The sequence below is a fragment of the Natator depressus genome, chromosome 10 (genome assembly GCF_965152275.1).
Source record: "Natator depressus isolate rNatDep1 chromosome 10, rNatDep2.hap1, whole genome shotgun sequence".
NCBI lineage: Eukaryota > Metazoa > Chordata > Testudines > Cheloniidae > Natator > Natator depressus.
Window position 1 is genome coordinate 45,428,908 of NC_134243.1, and position 15,165 is coordinate 45,444,072.

General features: G+C 55.0%; 1 protein-coding gene across 3 annotated transcripts in view; it reads right to left on the minus strand.

Annotated features, from left to right (window-relative positions):
• LOC141995110 (sodium/nucleoside cotransporter 1-like) overlaps positions 1–15,165 on the minus strand; it is a 42,239-nt gene that overhangs the window by 5,686 nt on the left and 21,388 nt on the right. For all 3 annotated transcript variants that reach the window (XM_074965966.1, XM_074965964.1, XM_074965965.1), the window contains 8 exons: positions 15,017–15,094; positions 14,531–14,611; positions 13,882–13,962; positions 13,325–13,450; positions 11,468–11,598; positions 9,372–9,540; positions 6,462–6,659; positions 5,751–5,832 (listed from right to left, as the gene is read on the minus strand). In XM_074965966.1, coding sequence (XP_074822067.1) covers positions 5,751–5,832; positions 6,462–6,659; positions 9,372–9,540; positions 11,468–11,598; positions 13,325–13,450; positions 13,882–13,962; positions 14,531–14,611; positions 15,017–15,094 — 946 coding nt within the window. The remainder of the gene's footprint in view (positions 1–5,750; positions 5,833–6,461; positions 6,660–9,371; positions 9,541–11,467; positions 11,599–13,324; positions 13,451–13,881; positions 13,963–14,530; positions 14,612–15,016; positions 15,095–15,165) is intronic.

Genomic DNA, 15,165 nt, shown 5'->3' on the forward strand with positions numbered 1-15,165 from the left:
TTACAACACAGAATTCAAAGTGTACAGTGCTTACTTTATAGTTATTTTTTATTACAAATATTTGCACTGTAAAAAAAATAGTATTTTTCAATTCACCTCATACAAGTACTGTAGTGCAATCTCTTTATCATGAAAGTTGAACGTACAAATGTAGAATTATGCACAAAAAAACTGCATTCAAAAATAAAACAATGTAAAACTACAAGTCCACTCAGTCTTCTATTATTAACAGTGTGATTAAGCAATTAATTTTTTTGCGATTAATTTTTTTAATTGCTTGACAGCCCTAATTATTACACTACATGCTTATGTTGTTAGTTCATTATGTTGTGAGATGTTCAACCCAATCAAAGGAATTCCAGGAGGCGCCTGCTTTCTGCCCCTCAGAGACAAGCCAAGTGTCGAGAGAGAGCATCATGTTTATGACCCTTGGAATGCAGCTTGATATTCGATGTGATTTGCTGTTGGCCAGCTATCTGCAGGATGGGGCTGGGGGTCTAGTGGTGACTGATGCATTCTGTGGAGCATTCCAGAGGCACCTCTGAATGCAAACTGTAAAAATATAGTTTATTCTGAAACAACAGATCGTGCAGCTATTTATGTCCTGACATCAAAGGGGTGTTGAGACCAAAAAGGGATGTCATGTGTAGACATGTCTTGTCAGAACCATAAACAAGGAGTAAGGTGAGTTTCTTTTATAAACACTCTAAAATCTTCATTCTTCAAATGTGAAGGAGAACTGTAGCATTTCAAGTGTGGACAATACCTATGCCAACAGGGGCTCACCTGTGGGCATAGGCACCGACTCCATGGGTGCTCTGGGGCTGAAGCACCCACAGGGAAACGTGGTGGGTGCTGAGCATCCACCAGCAACCCCCCATCAGCTCCTCTCTTCCTCCCAGTGCCTCCCGCCTGCCAGCGGCACTGTTCCCTCTAAGCTGTGTGCGTGTGCACGCGCACACAGATCCTAAACACCGCACACACGGCGAAACACCCCATGCACAAAAATTTGCACAAAAGCACAATTTGCACAGAAGAAAATTTTTTGCGCACATGGCCTGTCAAAAATTTGCACAGAAGAAATTTTTTGCGCACGCGGCCTGTCAAAAATTAGAGGGAACATTGGCCAGAGGGCTCCGCCAATCAGCGCTTCCCCCTCTCTCCCCGCGCCTCCCGCCCGCCGTGATCAGCTGTTTCGCAGCATGCAGGATGCTTGGGGAGAAAAGGGGAGGAGTGAGGGCGCTGCACGCTCAGGGGAGGGGGCAGAATGGGGTGGGAAGAGGCACGACGGAGCACGGGCGGGAAGAGGTGGGGTGGGGGCTTGAGAGAAGGGGCAGGAAGAGGCAGAGCAGGGGTGGAGCCTTAGGGGGAGGGGTGGAGTGGGAGCGGGGCCTGGGGCAGAGCCGGGAGGGTCAAGCACCCCCCAGCACATTGGAAAGTCAGCGCCTGTGCCTGTGGGTGTAGGTAATCCACCTCCCTGAGAGGCGGTAGCTAGGCTGATGGAAGGATTCTTCTGTTGACCTAGCACTGTCTACACAGGGACTTAGGTTGGCTTCACTACGCTGCTCAGGGGTGTGGATTTTCCAGTGTAGACCTCATTTTCTAGTGTAGACCAGGCCTTAAGGTTACGTGAGACTTTCCTGCCACAAAAGAACAAAGGCAGCTAGACTTGCATTGTATATTCATTAAACAGACACATATTCAGGAGCTGACAGAATCACCAAAAGCAACCCACGAAGCGCTGAACCAGTGCAAGGACAGCAGAGAATATTAAAAGCCAATCCAGCCCTAAGAAGGTGTGTCTTGACATTCCTGTAAAATTATGAGAGGAAAAGGGTACCAAACTCTCTGCTCTCACCTTTGAACACACACTCAGAACAGCAAAAAAACTGCAGCTGAAAAAGACAGCTAAGAACAGGGAAGACTCAAGAAGGCACCAGTCTGATGACAACCAAGACTTCAACATGATGAGATAGAAGTAGCCAAAAGTCTTGCCAAGGGGTTAGAGTTAAACTTTCCGGTAATGATTTTACTAGGATATGGAAATGCTGCAGTAATTTACAAAGTTCACAGTCTCTCCTGTTAATCACCAAATAGTAAGACCACATGATCCTGGAGAGGAGAGAGGCCATGTCTACACCACAAACGTATGTTGACTCATGTTACGTTGGCATGCAGTGGCTGCAGTTAGTACATCGCTTGTGCACATGTATACTTGGCTCCTTGTGTCCGCGATGCATGTACTCACCAGGAGTGCTTGCATCGATGCAGAGTGCAGTGCACCATGGATAGGCATCCCACCATCTCACCACCATCCAGCACGCTGTCTTTTGGGAAGATTTGGCAGTGCACGATGGAGCCAAAACGAGTTGCGCAGGGGGGACTGGGAGCATGGGGTCAACTGCCCAGTTTGCAACTGTCTCCATCCCGTACTGTTATCTCTATTGCATAATTTTCGCCACTTTTTTCAAAATCCCACAAACCCTCGTGGCCTTCCTCGCTGTCTGCTGCCTGTGACAGAAGCCTGGAGGCTGCATACATCTGCATTGTTGTGAGCATTGTAAGCACAGGGCACGCGATCCTGGAGTATTCGCAGAGCTGTAAGAAGAACCGAATGGGTGGGGAACGTGACGATTCCTTGGAGGACAGATTGCTGTGCGACATAGCGAGAACCAATTCAAGGTTGTTGGCTGTGATCATGGAGCAGCTGCAGATAGTGAAGCACCAGTTCTGGGCCCGAGCAACAAGCACTGACTGGTGGGATCGCATCACAATGCAGGTTTGGGATGACGAGCAGCAGCTGCAGAACTTCTGGATGCGCAAGGCCACATTCCTGGATCTTGCCCCAGCCCTCCAGTGCAGGGACACCAAACAGAACTGCACTGACCGTGGAGAAGCGAGTGGCAATCGCACTGTGGAAATCTGCACCACCAGATTGCTATCGGTTAGTCAGAAATCAATTTGGAGTTGGGAAAACCACTGCAGGGGTCATTGTGATGCAAGTGTGCAGGGCCATTAATTGCCTCCTGCTGGGCAGGACTGTGACTCTGGGCTATGTGCAGGACATAGCCCATGGATTGATTTGCAGCAATGGGATTCCCAAACTGCGGTGGCGTGATAGATGGCACGCATATCCCTACTTTAGCACCAAACCACCTTGCCACGGAGTACATCAACAGAAAGGGCTACTTTTCTATGGTTATGCAAATGCTGGTGGATCACCAGGGATGCTTCACCAACTTCAGTGTGAACTGGTCAGGGAAGGTGCATGATACTCGCATCTGTAAGAACACAGGACTGTTTGGAAAGCTGCAAGCCAGGACTTTCTTTCCTGACTGACGGATTACCATTGGGAATGTTGAAATGTGAATAGCGATCCTACCCCTTGCTCCCCAGCTCATGAAGTCATACACTGGCCACCTGACAGCACCAAGGAATGATTCAACTACTGGCTCAGCAGGTGCAGAATGACAGTCGAATGTGCTCTTGGTCATTTGAAGGGTCGCTGGCGTTGTTTACTCACAAGATTGGACCTTAGTGAGAAAAATACTCCAATTGTTATAGCTGCCTGCTGTGTCCTGCATAATATCTGTGAAGCAAAGGGGGAAAAGTTTTGGCTGGGGGTGGAGGTGGAGCAGCTCTCTGCTGAATTTGAACAGCCAGATACAAAGGCTATTACAAGAGCTTAGCGCAGAGCTATACAGCTCAGGGAGGCTTTGAAAAGCCATTTTAACAGTGAGCCAGAGTAGTGCTGTGGGGTTGTAATGTGCTGTACCTGGCCCTGCTCTTTTGTGGCCTGGTAAGAATCATGTGGTGATTGCTGTACATATAGGAATATAACACTGTCAACACACCTATTAATTTTGTTTCTGAGTGAGTTGTATGACACTACACAGTAACAAGTAATTGGGTGCTTTCAGAACCGCTGAGCAGTCAGCAGTATATGTTGTGAACTAACAGAGATGAATTATGTTCCAAGTAATAGAATTTTACTCTGTAACAAAATCAGTGCAAAAAGAAAACCACATTGTGGTGGGGCGACCATCCCACCCCCTGAGAAAAGGGCTGGAACAGGCCTTCTGAGGCTGTGCAGACCAGCAGTCAATCAATAAAGGCCTGTGGAGGGCCAATCAGGGGAAGGAAGAGGCAGCCAATCAGGGCCGGGTGAGGCCCTATATAAAGGCTGCCTAGCAGAAAAGAAGGCAGTCCTTCCCTGATTAGCGAGGGAGAAGGACAGGCTCCTGAAGCAAGGACCTTGGACAGAGCAGTGCTGGGCAGGCTTGGGGGAGCAGGAGAGAGCTCCAGCCCCATTACCTGCCAAGTTGCAGACCCTGATACAAAGGGCCAAGAAGGTGCACAGGGCCAAAGGGGAAGTGGCCCAAGGAAGAATAGGCAGACAAGAGGGGAATGAAGGAGGGCAGAAGGAGGCTGCTGCTAAAGAGTCCCTGGGTTGGGACCCAGAGTAGCAGGTGGGCCTGGGTTCCCCTCCCCCCTTCCACCCTTAGACTGCACCTGGCCACGGAAGATGATGGCCAATACAGACTGCAATTTGCCCCTGAACTAAGGGTTGTGGGGTTGGGTTGTGGTTGGCCACTGAGGCAGGTACAAGTCCCAAAGACTGCTGTTAACCCCCACATGGAAGGGGGTGAGTCTGGAATAGTGGGCACTGCTGAAGGGCAGTGTCCTGAAGTGGACACCTCTGAGCAGAGAGCAACGCGGGTCCCAGGGCAGCCGAATGGACAACGGGCAAGACACCACACACTGAGGAAGCCCCGCAGCAGACAGAGCTAATTCCCGGAACATCCAGCTGGAGGCGCCAGCGGTGGTGAGTCTTGATCCCGTCACACACATTCAATTTTAAAACAAATCTCAATGAAAGCTTAATAAATAAATTAAGAGACCAGAAATTATGAAGGGAAAAGAACATTCATGTCCATTTCAGTTACACATACGCCTACCGTGGCTTTCATAGGTCAGCATATGAGAAGCTGTGATTGTCTTTAATGTCCCCGGGTTGGAATGGTAGGGATAGTGCAGTGACCCTTTGTGCTACGTGAAATGTTGAGAGGGGTATAGGGAGGTTTCAATATAGAGTTCTCAATGAGCTGCAGAAGGAGGCAACTATGGGATGGTTGAAACTGCAGGTCCACCAGAGTCTGCAGCATCTGTCTTTTTTGCCTGAGAGCCCCCGGGATTAGGTTGTAGGAGTCAGAGCCCTGGACTGGCCGTGAGAACAATGGGAAAGGGCTGGCCTCCCATTTCTTGTTTCTCTCAATTAGATGGTTTTAGTGATTTTAGGATACAATTACTTGGTGCTCAACAATCTAAACCTTGCCCTTTCCACCCTCACCCCCACTGGGCTGGGGTGCAGAGTTCCCCCAGCAGGATGGAAAGGCACTGTCCAGTATAATCACAAAGGGGAGGAATGGGGCCTGGGCACAGGGCATCAGGAGACTTTGGTAAATTCCAGCTCTGCAGCTGTGTGACCTTAGGCCAGCCACTGCCCCTCTTGGCATCTCTTTCTCCTCCCACCAGTCTGTCTTGTCCATGCAGATTGTGAGCTCTTTGAGGTAGGAACTCACTGTATCTGTGCCGCACCAGAAAGACAGGGCCCCCCAGTCTCAGTCGGGGTCTGTGCTGCACTTGACACAATGGGGCCCTGATCTCGGTCAGGGGATCTTCCCCCAGCAATACCACTGCAGGCTTCACCCCTGCTCTCAATTCCCCGTCCCATCGTGCTCCAAACTCACTCAGTCCTCCCAGCGTGATCCCAATGGAGCTGAGATTGGCGAATCCACAGAGGGCAAAGGTCGCGATGGTTTCAGCTCGCATCTAAACAGCACAACAGCAGGTCAGAGGCACTGTGGAGATGTGTCCCCAGGGGAGCCACCCCCAGTGATCCCCCCCACACTGATCCTGCTGGCCTCAGCCTGTGTGCGCGAGTCAACAGCCCCTCACAGGGCAATAGCACAGAAAAGCCAAGGCCCCGGAGCTGACCCTGAGCAATCCCATAGTGCTGAATGGCCCTTCCCTCTCCTTTGAGCACAGAGGAACAGCACAGTGCATGGCAGCACCCACCCTGGGCCAGGGGCTTGCTCTCCCTGGCCTTTCAGGCCCTGACCTGTCTGCCAAGGCAAGTGCAGCTCAGCAAGTGTGGGGGCAGCCTTTGCGCTGTCTGTGTGGCCCCTGGACCTGCCGAGACGGAGTATGGGGATTCGTGTTGGGAGCAATCAGAGACACCTGTCCCTGCTTGCTGGCAGCTGGCACTCCCAGGGAGCCTGCAGCCCTCGCCGGGCAGCCATGGCTCTCTTTCTGCCTCAAGCCTGATGCAGGGCCAGGCTAGCCCTGTCTGGGCAAGGAAGTCTGAGATGCTTGGCAGATTGTTATTTCCCTCTGCCCAGACACAGAGTCCCCCCGAGTTGCTCAGCCCATTCCCCAGCGTGGCAGCTCATGGCTCTCACCGAAATCCACTGCTTGCGACCTCCACTCCACTCCTCCAGCCCCGACAGCCGGTTCTTCTTGTACGTTGCCAGCTGCTCATATGCCACAAACTCGTTCAGGAAGATTTTGATACCTAGCAGCTCAGCCACCAGAGGTGAGTCTGCCCAGTCTGCCCCCATGAGGAAGGCCACAGGCATCAGGATGTAGGAGCAGATTATCTGGGACACAGCCCCCCGGAGATGGTTAACAACGATGTGTGTTTGACCCACAACCCGCCCCCAGCTGCTCCATTGCATACCATCCTCCTGCCCAGCACCAGCCTGCGCTGGGCTCCTGGTGGTGCTGTGCTGCAGCAGACCGCTAATGGCGGCAGGAGAAAGCATCACCCCAGTTTGGCTCTATCTTAGGCAACTCATAACTTAGGAGGTAACAGCCTCTCTGTGCTCACATGGCAGGACTAGGCTTGCCAGGTGTCTGTCCAGTTTACAACCGGAACACCTGGTTGAATAGGGACTTTGGTGGCTCCGGTCAGCACCGCTGACCAAGCCATTAAAAGTACGGTTGGTGGCATAGGCAGGCTCTGTACCTGGCTTCTGGGAAGCAGCCACATGTCTCTCCGGCTCCTAGGCGGAGGCACGACCGGGAGGGCTCTCCACACTGCCCCTGCCCCGAGCGCCACCAGGAACTGCAGCCAATGGGGTGGGATCTGAGTTACTACAGAGAATTCTTTCCTGGGTTTCTGGCTGGTGAGTCTTGCTCACATGCTCAGGGTTTAGCTGATTGCCATATTTGGGGTCGGGAAGGAATTTTCTTCCAGGGCAGATTGGCAGAGGCCCTGGGGATTTTTCGCCTTCCTCTGCAGTGTGGGGCACAGTTCACTTGCTGGAGGATTCTCTGCACTTTGAAGTCTTTAAATCACAATTTGAGGACTTCAATAGCTCAGACATAAGTTAGGGGTTTGTTACAGGAGTGGGTGGGTGAGATTCCGTTGCCTATGATTCTATGATTCAGTGGGAGCTGTGGGGGCAGCATTTGTGGGCACACACAACCTCCTGGCTGTGCGTCCACCTAGGAGCCAAAGAGGCAAAGATACATGTGGCCACTTCCCAGGAGCCGCCTGAGGTAAGCGCCGCCTGGAGCCAACACCCCTCCTGTGACCCAACCCCCTACCCCAGCCCTGAGCCCCTCCTGCACTCTGTATCCCAACCCCCTGCCCCAGCCCAGAGCCCCCTTCCAAACCCTGAACCCTTAATTTCAGGCCCCACCCTGGAGCCCATATCCCCAGCCCCGAGCCTGTGCCCCCTCCCACACCCCAACCTCCTGCATCAGCCCAGAGCCCCCTCACACACTCCAAACCCCTCAGCCCCCACCCCCCCCAGCCTGGAGTCCCCTCCTGCACCCCAAACCCCGCATCCCCAGCCCCACCCCAGAGCCTGCACCCCCAGCCGGAGCCTTCATCCCCTTCCACAACCCATACCCCTCCCCCAACCCAACAAAAGTAAGCAAAAGTGGGGCCTTGGAGAAGGGGGGAGCAAGGCTGGGGCCTCAGGGAAGGGGCATGGCAGGGGTTGGGCAAGGGTGTTTGGTTTTCTGCAATTAGAAAGTTGGCAACCCTAGGCAGGACTGGGGAAGGCTCAGGTTCCTAACCCCATCTTTGCTCTGCACCCTGCTCTGCCTCTTTGGCCAGAGCCCCCCAACAGCTGACCTGGGGCAATTTGCCCCCGAGTGCCCAGTGGGAGAACACAGCTGTCACAAATCTGGCACCTTTTCTGCTGGGCCTGGAGCTGTTCTGAGCCCTGTTTTGAAATGGGACAGGGTGGTAGGCGCTCTCAGGCTGCCTGGCACTAGCAGGACTCAGACCCTCCCTGGAGAGTGGGGAGGCAGGGCCATCCCATGTCCAGCAGCTGCATGTGGCATAAGACAAGCTCCAGCTCACTGGATGGGAGCTGTCTGGCTATGTGGAGGTCACAGTGCAGTGAGATCTGGCACTGCCGGGAGGCTGGGTTGGGGCATGTGTCTGGGTGGAGTGGGCCATTCTTGGGGGGGTATGTAGGTTTTCAAAGGACAGAGCCTCTGATCTGGGCTCGGGCCGATGGACTGGGTGGGAGAAGGGAGATACTGGACACAGTACAAAGTCCCCCCCCCCCGGCAGACATTCTCAGCCAGGAGCTCAGGATTGAGGCAGCAGGAGGGGCTTGGGAGTTGGGCCCAGATGTGGGTCTGGGGGAGCCAGGCTGGAGAGGAGGTGGAGATGCAAGTCCTTAGTATGGAGGTGGAGGGGAGCCAGGGCAGGCTGAGTGGCCCTATCCCTGAACCAGCACCCCCAGCCCAGAGCCCATACCCACTCCCATACCCCAAACCCCTGCCTCAGCCCGGAGCCCCCTCCCACACTCCAAACCCCCCATTCTGGAGCCCCCTCCTGCACCACAAACCCCTCATGTCCGGCCCCACTCCAGAGACCACACCCATGCTCCAGTCTGGAGCCTCTTCCTGCACCCTGAAGCCCTCATTTCTGGCCCCACCCTGGAGCCCAAACCCCTCCTGCACCCCAACTCTTTGCCCCAGTCCAGTAAAAATAAGTGAGTGAGGGTGGGGGAGAGCAAGTGATGGGGGGGGATGGAGTGAGCGGGGGTGGAGCCTCAGAGAAGGGGCAGGGCAAGGGTGTTCGGTTTTGTGCAATTAGAAAGTTGGCAACCCTAGGCGGGAGGAGGGGCAGCTTCTTGCTCTGCTTTGAGCTGTGGGGGGGCGGCATGCAGAGTGCGGGCGGGGTGCTTTCAGGAGAAGGTGAAGGACATGGGAGAAAGGGGCATGGTGGCTGTGGTGCAGGGGAAGCACTGCAGTGGGCAAGGGAGAGGGCGGAATGAGGATCGCAGAATGGGGCGAGTCCCTGCGAGTGTGGGGCTGCCTCCAGGTGCTTGGCATGGCAGTACCTGGAACGAGAGCTCCTTGATGTTCACCAGCTCCCCGAACCAGGACAGGGCAGCATTGATGAACTTCAGCACAGCCAGGAAGGCGATCAGGTTGGCTGCAATGTTAGCGACCAGCCCCACGGAGGCGGCGGCACCATTGCTGGCAGCTTCCAGGATATTCTGCTCAGCCCTGGCGGTACAAGGAGAGCGGTCAGTGCGAGGGACCCCTGTGGTGCCAACTGGCAGAGAGCTCACTGTTCTTTAAAAGCAGCTCATGTCAGACCTGATAAACTCACTATACCTAATAATACACTAAAAGAAAAGGAGGACTTGTGGCACCTTAGAGACTAACAAATTTATTTGAGCATAAGCTTTCGTGAGCTACAGCTCGCTTCATCAGATACATTCAGTGGAATTTCCACTGAACGCATCCGATGAAGTGAGCTGTAGCTCACGAAAGCTTATGCTCAAATTTGTTAGTCTCTAAGGTGCCACAAGTCCTCCTTTTCTTTTTGCGAATACAGACTAACACGGCTGCTACTCTGAAACCTAATAATACACTGTTATCATGGGACTGATCCATAAAGAGCAGCATGTGCGGTCACTTCTCGGCACTCTGGATCACTATGAGATGCATGGACAGGTAATAGAGAAGGACTAATGTAACTATACTGAAAATTACATCCCTATGGTCTTGCAGTGAAAGAGAGTCACGAAGGACTCATATTTCTTGAGATGGCCTCTCCCTGGCTAGCTGATTACATCAGCTTGTTTATGTCTCAGCTATGCACTGCTGAAACAACCCAGGCAAGTCAATGGAAAACCATCAAACTATAAACCTCGCAACCACAAGGCAGTGACCAGGAACGACAGGGCAGCGAGGGGCTGGGCCTGTCTGGGAACAGAGACAAAGGACTGAGTCAGTGTATTACAGGGTGGGGAAAGACTGCATCCGTTCACTGAGGCAGTACCTTGATGAGCGGGATGCTTCCTGTACTGAGCCCTGCCTCCTTGGGGCCAGCAAGTGCTGCAGAAGACCGAACTTTGGGGTGAGAACCTAGGGATGGGAACTCATTGCAAGTGTAGGCCCAAGGTCGCAATTATGATTTTGTTGTTTGTAACCACTAGTTTCCATCACTCACACTTGTTTCTGTTTGAATCTCTATTCTCTCTTAGATACATTTCCTTTTTTTTACTATAATTTTCCTCAAGTGCTGTGTGTGGTATAGGACTGGTAGGCTGACTAGGGGACACTGCTCCTTTGGGACCAGAGGGTCTGGGATTTCTGTGGGTATCCAGCGATCAGGGGCTGGACACCACAGGGGGACACTTTAAAAGGACTTGGGGGCTGGGGTGCATCGATTGTCAACCTGCAGGGTGAAGGCAGGGCTGGTGTAGCCCAGAGGAGAATGTTTGAGTCGGAACCCAGTGTTCACGGCACAGTGCAGGATGAAGGGGCAGATGAGGTGGTTATCTGGTGTGTTGGGAGGGAGCATTGTTCGGGAGACATGCTGCAGGGCTTGAGGCAGGGCTAAGCACAGCATGGGAGTGGCATGTCTGCAAGGTGCGGGGAGCCAGGCAGGCCGGGTTGGTCAAGGACAGTTGTGCCAGGGTAGGGCAGGTTCGGGGCAAGGCAAAGTAGGGCATGGCCGGGTTCAGGATATGGCAAGCAGCGCAGAGTGGGGCAGGCAATATGGGGCAGGGTAGGCAGCGCAGGGAAGGGTTGGGCAGAGCAGGACAAGGCAGTGCAGTGAAGGGCAGGTCCAGGCTGAGCAGGGAATAGAGGGGTGGGGCAGGGCCGGGGGGGCAGGGAGCGCAGGGAAGGGTGGGGTGGGTCAGGGCAGAGAAAGGCAGGGTGTGGCAGAGCCTGGCTAGGTGGGGCAGGGCCAGGCAGAGCAGGGAAGGGCGGTGTGGGGCGGGGCAGGACAGGGAAGGGCTGGGGGCAAGGTCAGGCTGGTGGGGGGGACAGGGTCAGGCAGTGCATTGTGGGGCTGTGACACTTCTCAGGGCACCCAGAACTGTGAGTCACCTTGTTGCCACCTGCCCCTAGAGCAAGGGAGTCTTGCCTGAGCCAGCTGGGTGTTAGCACCCCCTGCCCCGAGCACCACATCACTCACCCTCTACTGAGCTTCACGCCTTCCTTGCTCTTGAATTTGGACTCTTCCACTTCCGGATAGACCAGCTTGGCCATGGCGAGAGCACAGGGCGCAGCCATCACAGAGGCAGCGATCAGCGAGGAGGGATCAATCTACAGCACACACGGCGGGGACGTTCCCAGTGGTCAGCCCTGGTGAAGCGTGTGCAGGAGTGCCTGCCAGCAGGATGCATGTGCCCCCAGCTCAGAGGGCACGGAGCACACTAATACTGCAGGGACCCTGGTATGAGCGGCAGGCGAGCAGTGACAGGAGAACCATGGACACCCCTAGTTCTCACCATGGCTAGGAAGGGAGCTGTCAGCTAGGTGATTCCACCACACACTGTGTGCCCAATTGCTCAGCCCATTCCTAGGGCCTGACTGCACATGCTCCACCCCCAGCCTCAACTCAGCTGCCCCCAGGACAAGAATGGCAGCAGCTGGTGCTTACAGGCTTCAAGTTGGGCATCCAAGAGACCCCATTCTGGATCTCCAGTCAGCTTCAAGCGGGGACCTGGCTAGCATGGCTCTTGGTTAGAGTCAGGCTTGGGTGAGCCCCCTAGATCTGAGCTCTAACCCTAGTTGTGCGTCTCCAGGGCCCATCTACACTACAGGAATCCAGGTGACACAGTCTCCTAGCCCTGGCACATGCAATTCCCAAACACAGAGATCAGATATTCTGCCCACACAGGTCAGAGCAAGGGGAGCTCTGTACCATACCTGCCAGCACAGACACAGACTGTGGCACACAATAGTTTAGTCTTTTGGGGTATGTCTACACTGTAATGAGAGACCCGGGGCTGGCTTTGGGCTTCCAGGGCTTCAGCTAAGGGGCTATGTAATTGCAGTGTACACATCAGGCTCTGCCACTCTCAGGGTCCTAGAACCCAGGCTTCAGCCTGAGTCCAGACGTCTACACCGCCATTAACCAGCCCCGCAAGCCTGAGTCAGCTGGCACGGGCTTGCCCCGGGGGTCTAATTGCAGAGTAAATGTACCCTTGAAGGCTGTAATACTTTGGTCTAATTCCGGTTGCTGAGTTTCACAAGGAAGTGGCCTGTGATAGCGGACAGCCTAGATGGGCTGGCCTCAGACTCTATGCCACCTTGGCCTTGCTCAGTGCAGCCTCCGTCCCATCCTCAGGGCTGAGCCCACACTGAGAGAAGCCAAAGAAATCCATGGAGTGCCCCCATGGGATGGGCTTGCTGGCTGTCATGGCAGGGCAGGCAGGGCTGTGGATGGGTGCCGTTCGGGTGCCATTTAGGTTCATCCTGGGGAACTTTACATCTGGCTGAGGGCAGGTCTGTCTCCTATCTGCCCCCCAGCCCCTTTGCCTCCCCATGGCAATTCTTTTGCCAGTCCCCCTATGTGCTAAGACCCCAGCACAGACCCTATGGCATACATGCTGCGAGAAGCCTAGGCCCAGATATTGCATTGCCACCTTTCTAATTGCTGGTAACCTGACTCCAAAGGCCCCACCCCTGCCCCACCTCTTCCCCCAAGGCCTCGCCCCTTCTCTGCTTCTTCCCCAGGCCCCGCCGACTTCTCCACCTCTTGCCCCCAAGGCCCCGCCCCCATTGCTCGCTGGATCGTCTCAAGGAGCCTGCCTGCAGGTAGGAGGCGGCTGCAGCTGAGCAGGGGCTGGTGCAGGATGATCCGGCGCCTCTCTCCACCCCATGGTAACTGGACTTTTGGTTCAGGTGCCATTTACCAGGCACCTGGCCACCCTAAATGGTGCCCGGACACAGAAGCCAAAAACCAGCTTGTCCAGGTGGCAGCCCTGCCCAGATATCGCTGCCTGCACTGAGGCAGGGGAGTCTGGGTGCTGACTGCTGCACTCACCCCAAAGGACATGTAGGCTCCCATCACGCTGCCGGCAATGGTGGCGAAGCCCCCGGTCATCACTGCATGAACTTCTGAGAGCGTCATGTCCGCCAGGTAGGGGAGGACCAGCAGTGGGGCCTCTGTCTGCACCACAGGAAAAGGCAATGAAGCTCCAGCTGATTTGCAGAACAAGAGATGCTTCCCTGGCCAGCTGTGCCCTAGGCAGAGGGGGTTCACCCCACAGTGTTACCCCAGGGGCTCATGTCTCCCCAGGGATCTGGGGGATGTCTGAGCGCATCCTCTGGAGCCGTGAGCAGGCTAGAGTGGTCCATAGCACACACTGCAGCAGGGCCTCCCAGGAGCCTGCCCTCTGACAGGGGAAATGGGACATGGGGCCTGGCTTCCATCATGGGGCTGAGACATGTACCTCCAAAGGGACTGGGAGGGACCTAGAGGCCACAGGCAGGGAGGGAGGGGGCACTCTGCCCCTTGCGGGGGGGTGTGAGGTGTTTGGTGGTCATGTCCTGGTGCTGCCCAGCCTGAGGGATGCTGAGTTGCTTCCCAGCAGCTCTTACCTGTCCTACAAAGATGTTTCCTGCCACGCTGAGGGTCTCAGTGGGCGTAGTACCCATGGTGATTTGCAGCAGCCAGGAGATCTGCAGGGAAGAAGGCAGGGCTCAGCCTCAGGACAAATCCAGGACATTTCACAAAGGCTTTGCCCCTCGTGGCCAGACCCTGCCCGGCTGTGGGCCTAGATCCAAGACGTGTGGCTGAGGCAGAGATACAGGAATGAGTGCTCTGGTACCAGGGCTTTGCACAGCCCCACAGGAGCTCCTGAGAGCTCGGGGGCAGCCACTCTGGGGCTGAGTCCTATGTTAATACAAAGCTTCCAGCCACGTGTTCCCCTTTCATAAGCAGTCCTGCTGCCCCAGCCTGCCAGTGCCAGGAGCTCCTGGGACATGGGTGGGCGCCGCACGGCGAGCTGGGGCTCCTAGCAAGCTGGCTAAACTGGGTACCCTCTCAGATGTAGCCCTGGCAGGGGCTCCACCCGCCAAAGTCTAGGTTATTTCAAGGGGGAACAGGGGGACAGGCTGGTTAGTGACATGAACACTGGGGCACCAAGACCTGTACAGCCTCATGCAACAGGTGGGAGGAGCAGGCCCTACCATCAATCCCCCCTTTTACCAGAGCTGCAATCCCCCGAGACCCAGGGCTTGGTCTTACCTTCAGGATGAGCCACTGCATGAGGCCAACGTAGTAGAGAATGGACATCACACAGCTGAAGAACACGACAATTGGTAAAGCCTGTGGGCAGAACACCAGCGCACAGGGTCAGCACAGGGGCCCAGCAGGGCTTGCTGAGAGCCCGTGGCAGAGCATAGGCTGAAGCCCCACATCTCGCCCCAGTGCCTGCAGCTGGGCATGGCGTGGCGCAGAATCGCAGAGCACAGAATAGTCCACAGGAAGGCCCATGAGCCCGGAGGTCCGGCAGTGCTAAGGCTGCATGCCAGGTAGAAGGGGGATCTCACAGCACCAGCTCTCACTACAGGCACAGAGTGGCAGAATGAGAGCCAGGGCTGCTCTGCACCTAATGCTCCCCTCCCCTGGGCGGTGCCAATGGCCTCTCCCCGTAGGCCTGGCAGGGTGATCCAGGCCAGAGGAAATCTAGCTCCTAACACCCACTGTCCTCCCCACGACCCACGTGCTGACCTGAAAGGCAAAGGCCTCCTTGATCAGTGTGTCCCCAAAGACGAAGCTGGAGCCAGCAGTGGTGTAACTCAGGAAGGTCTGTGTGGGGAGATGGTATATGATGGGGAGCAATGCCCAGGAGAATATGCCACAAGGCCTCCTCAGCCGTG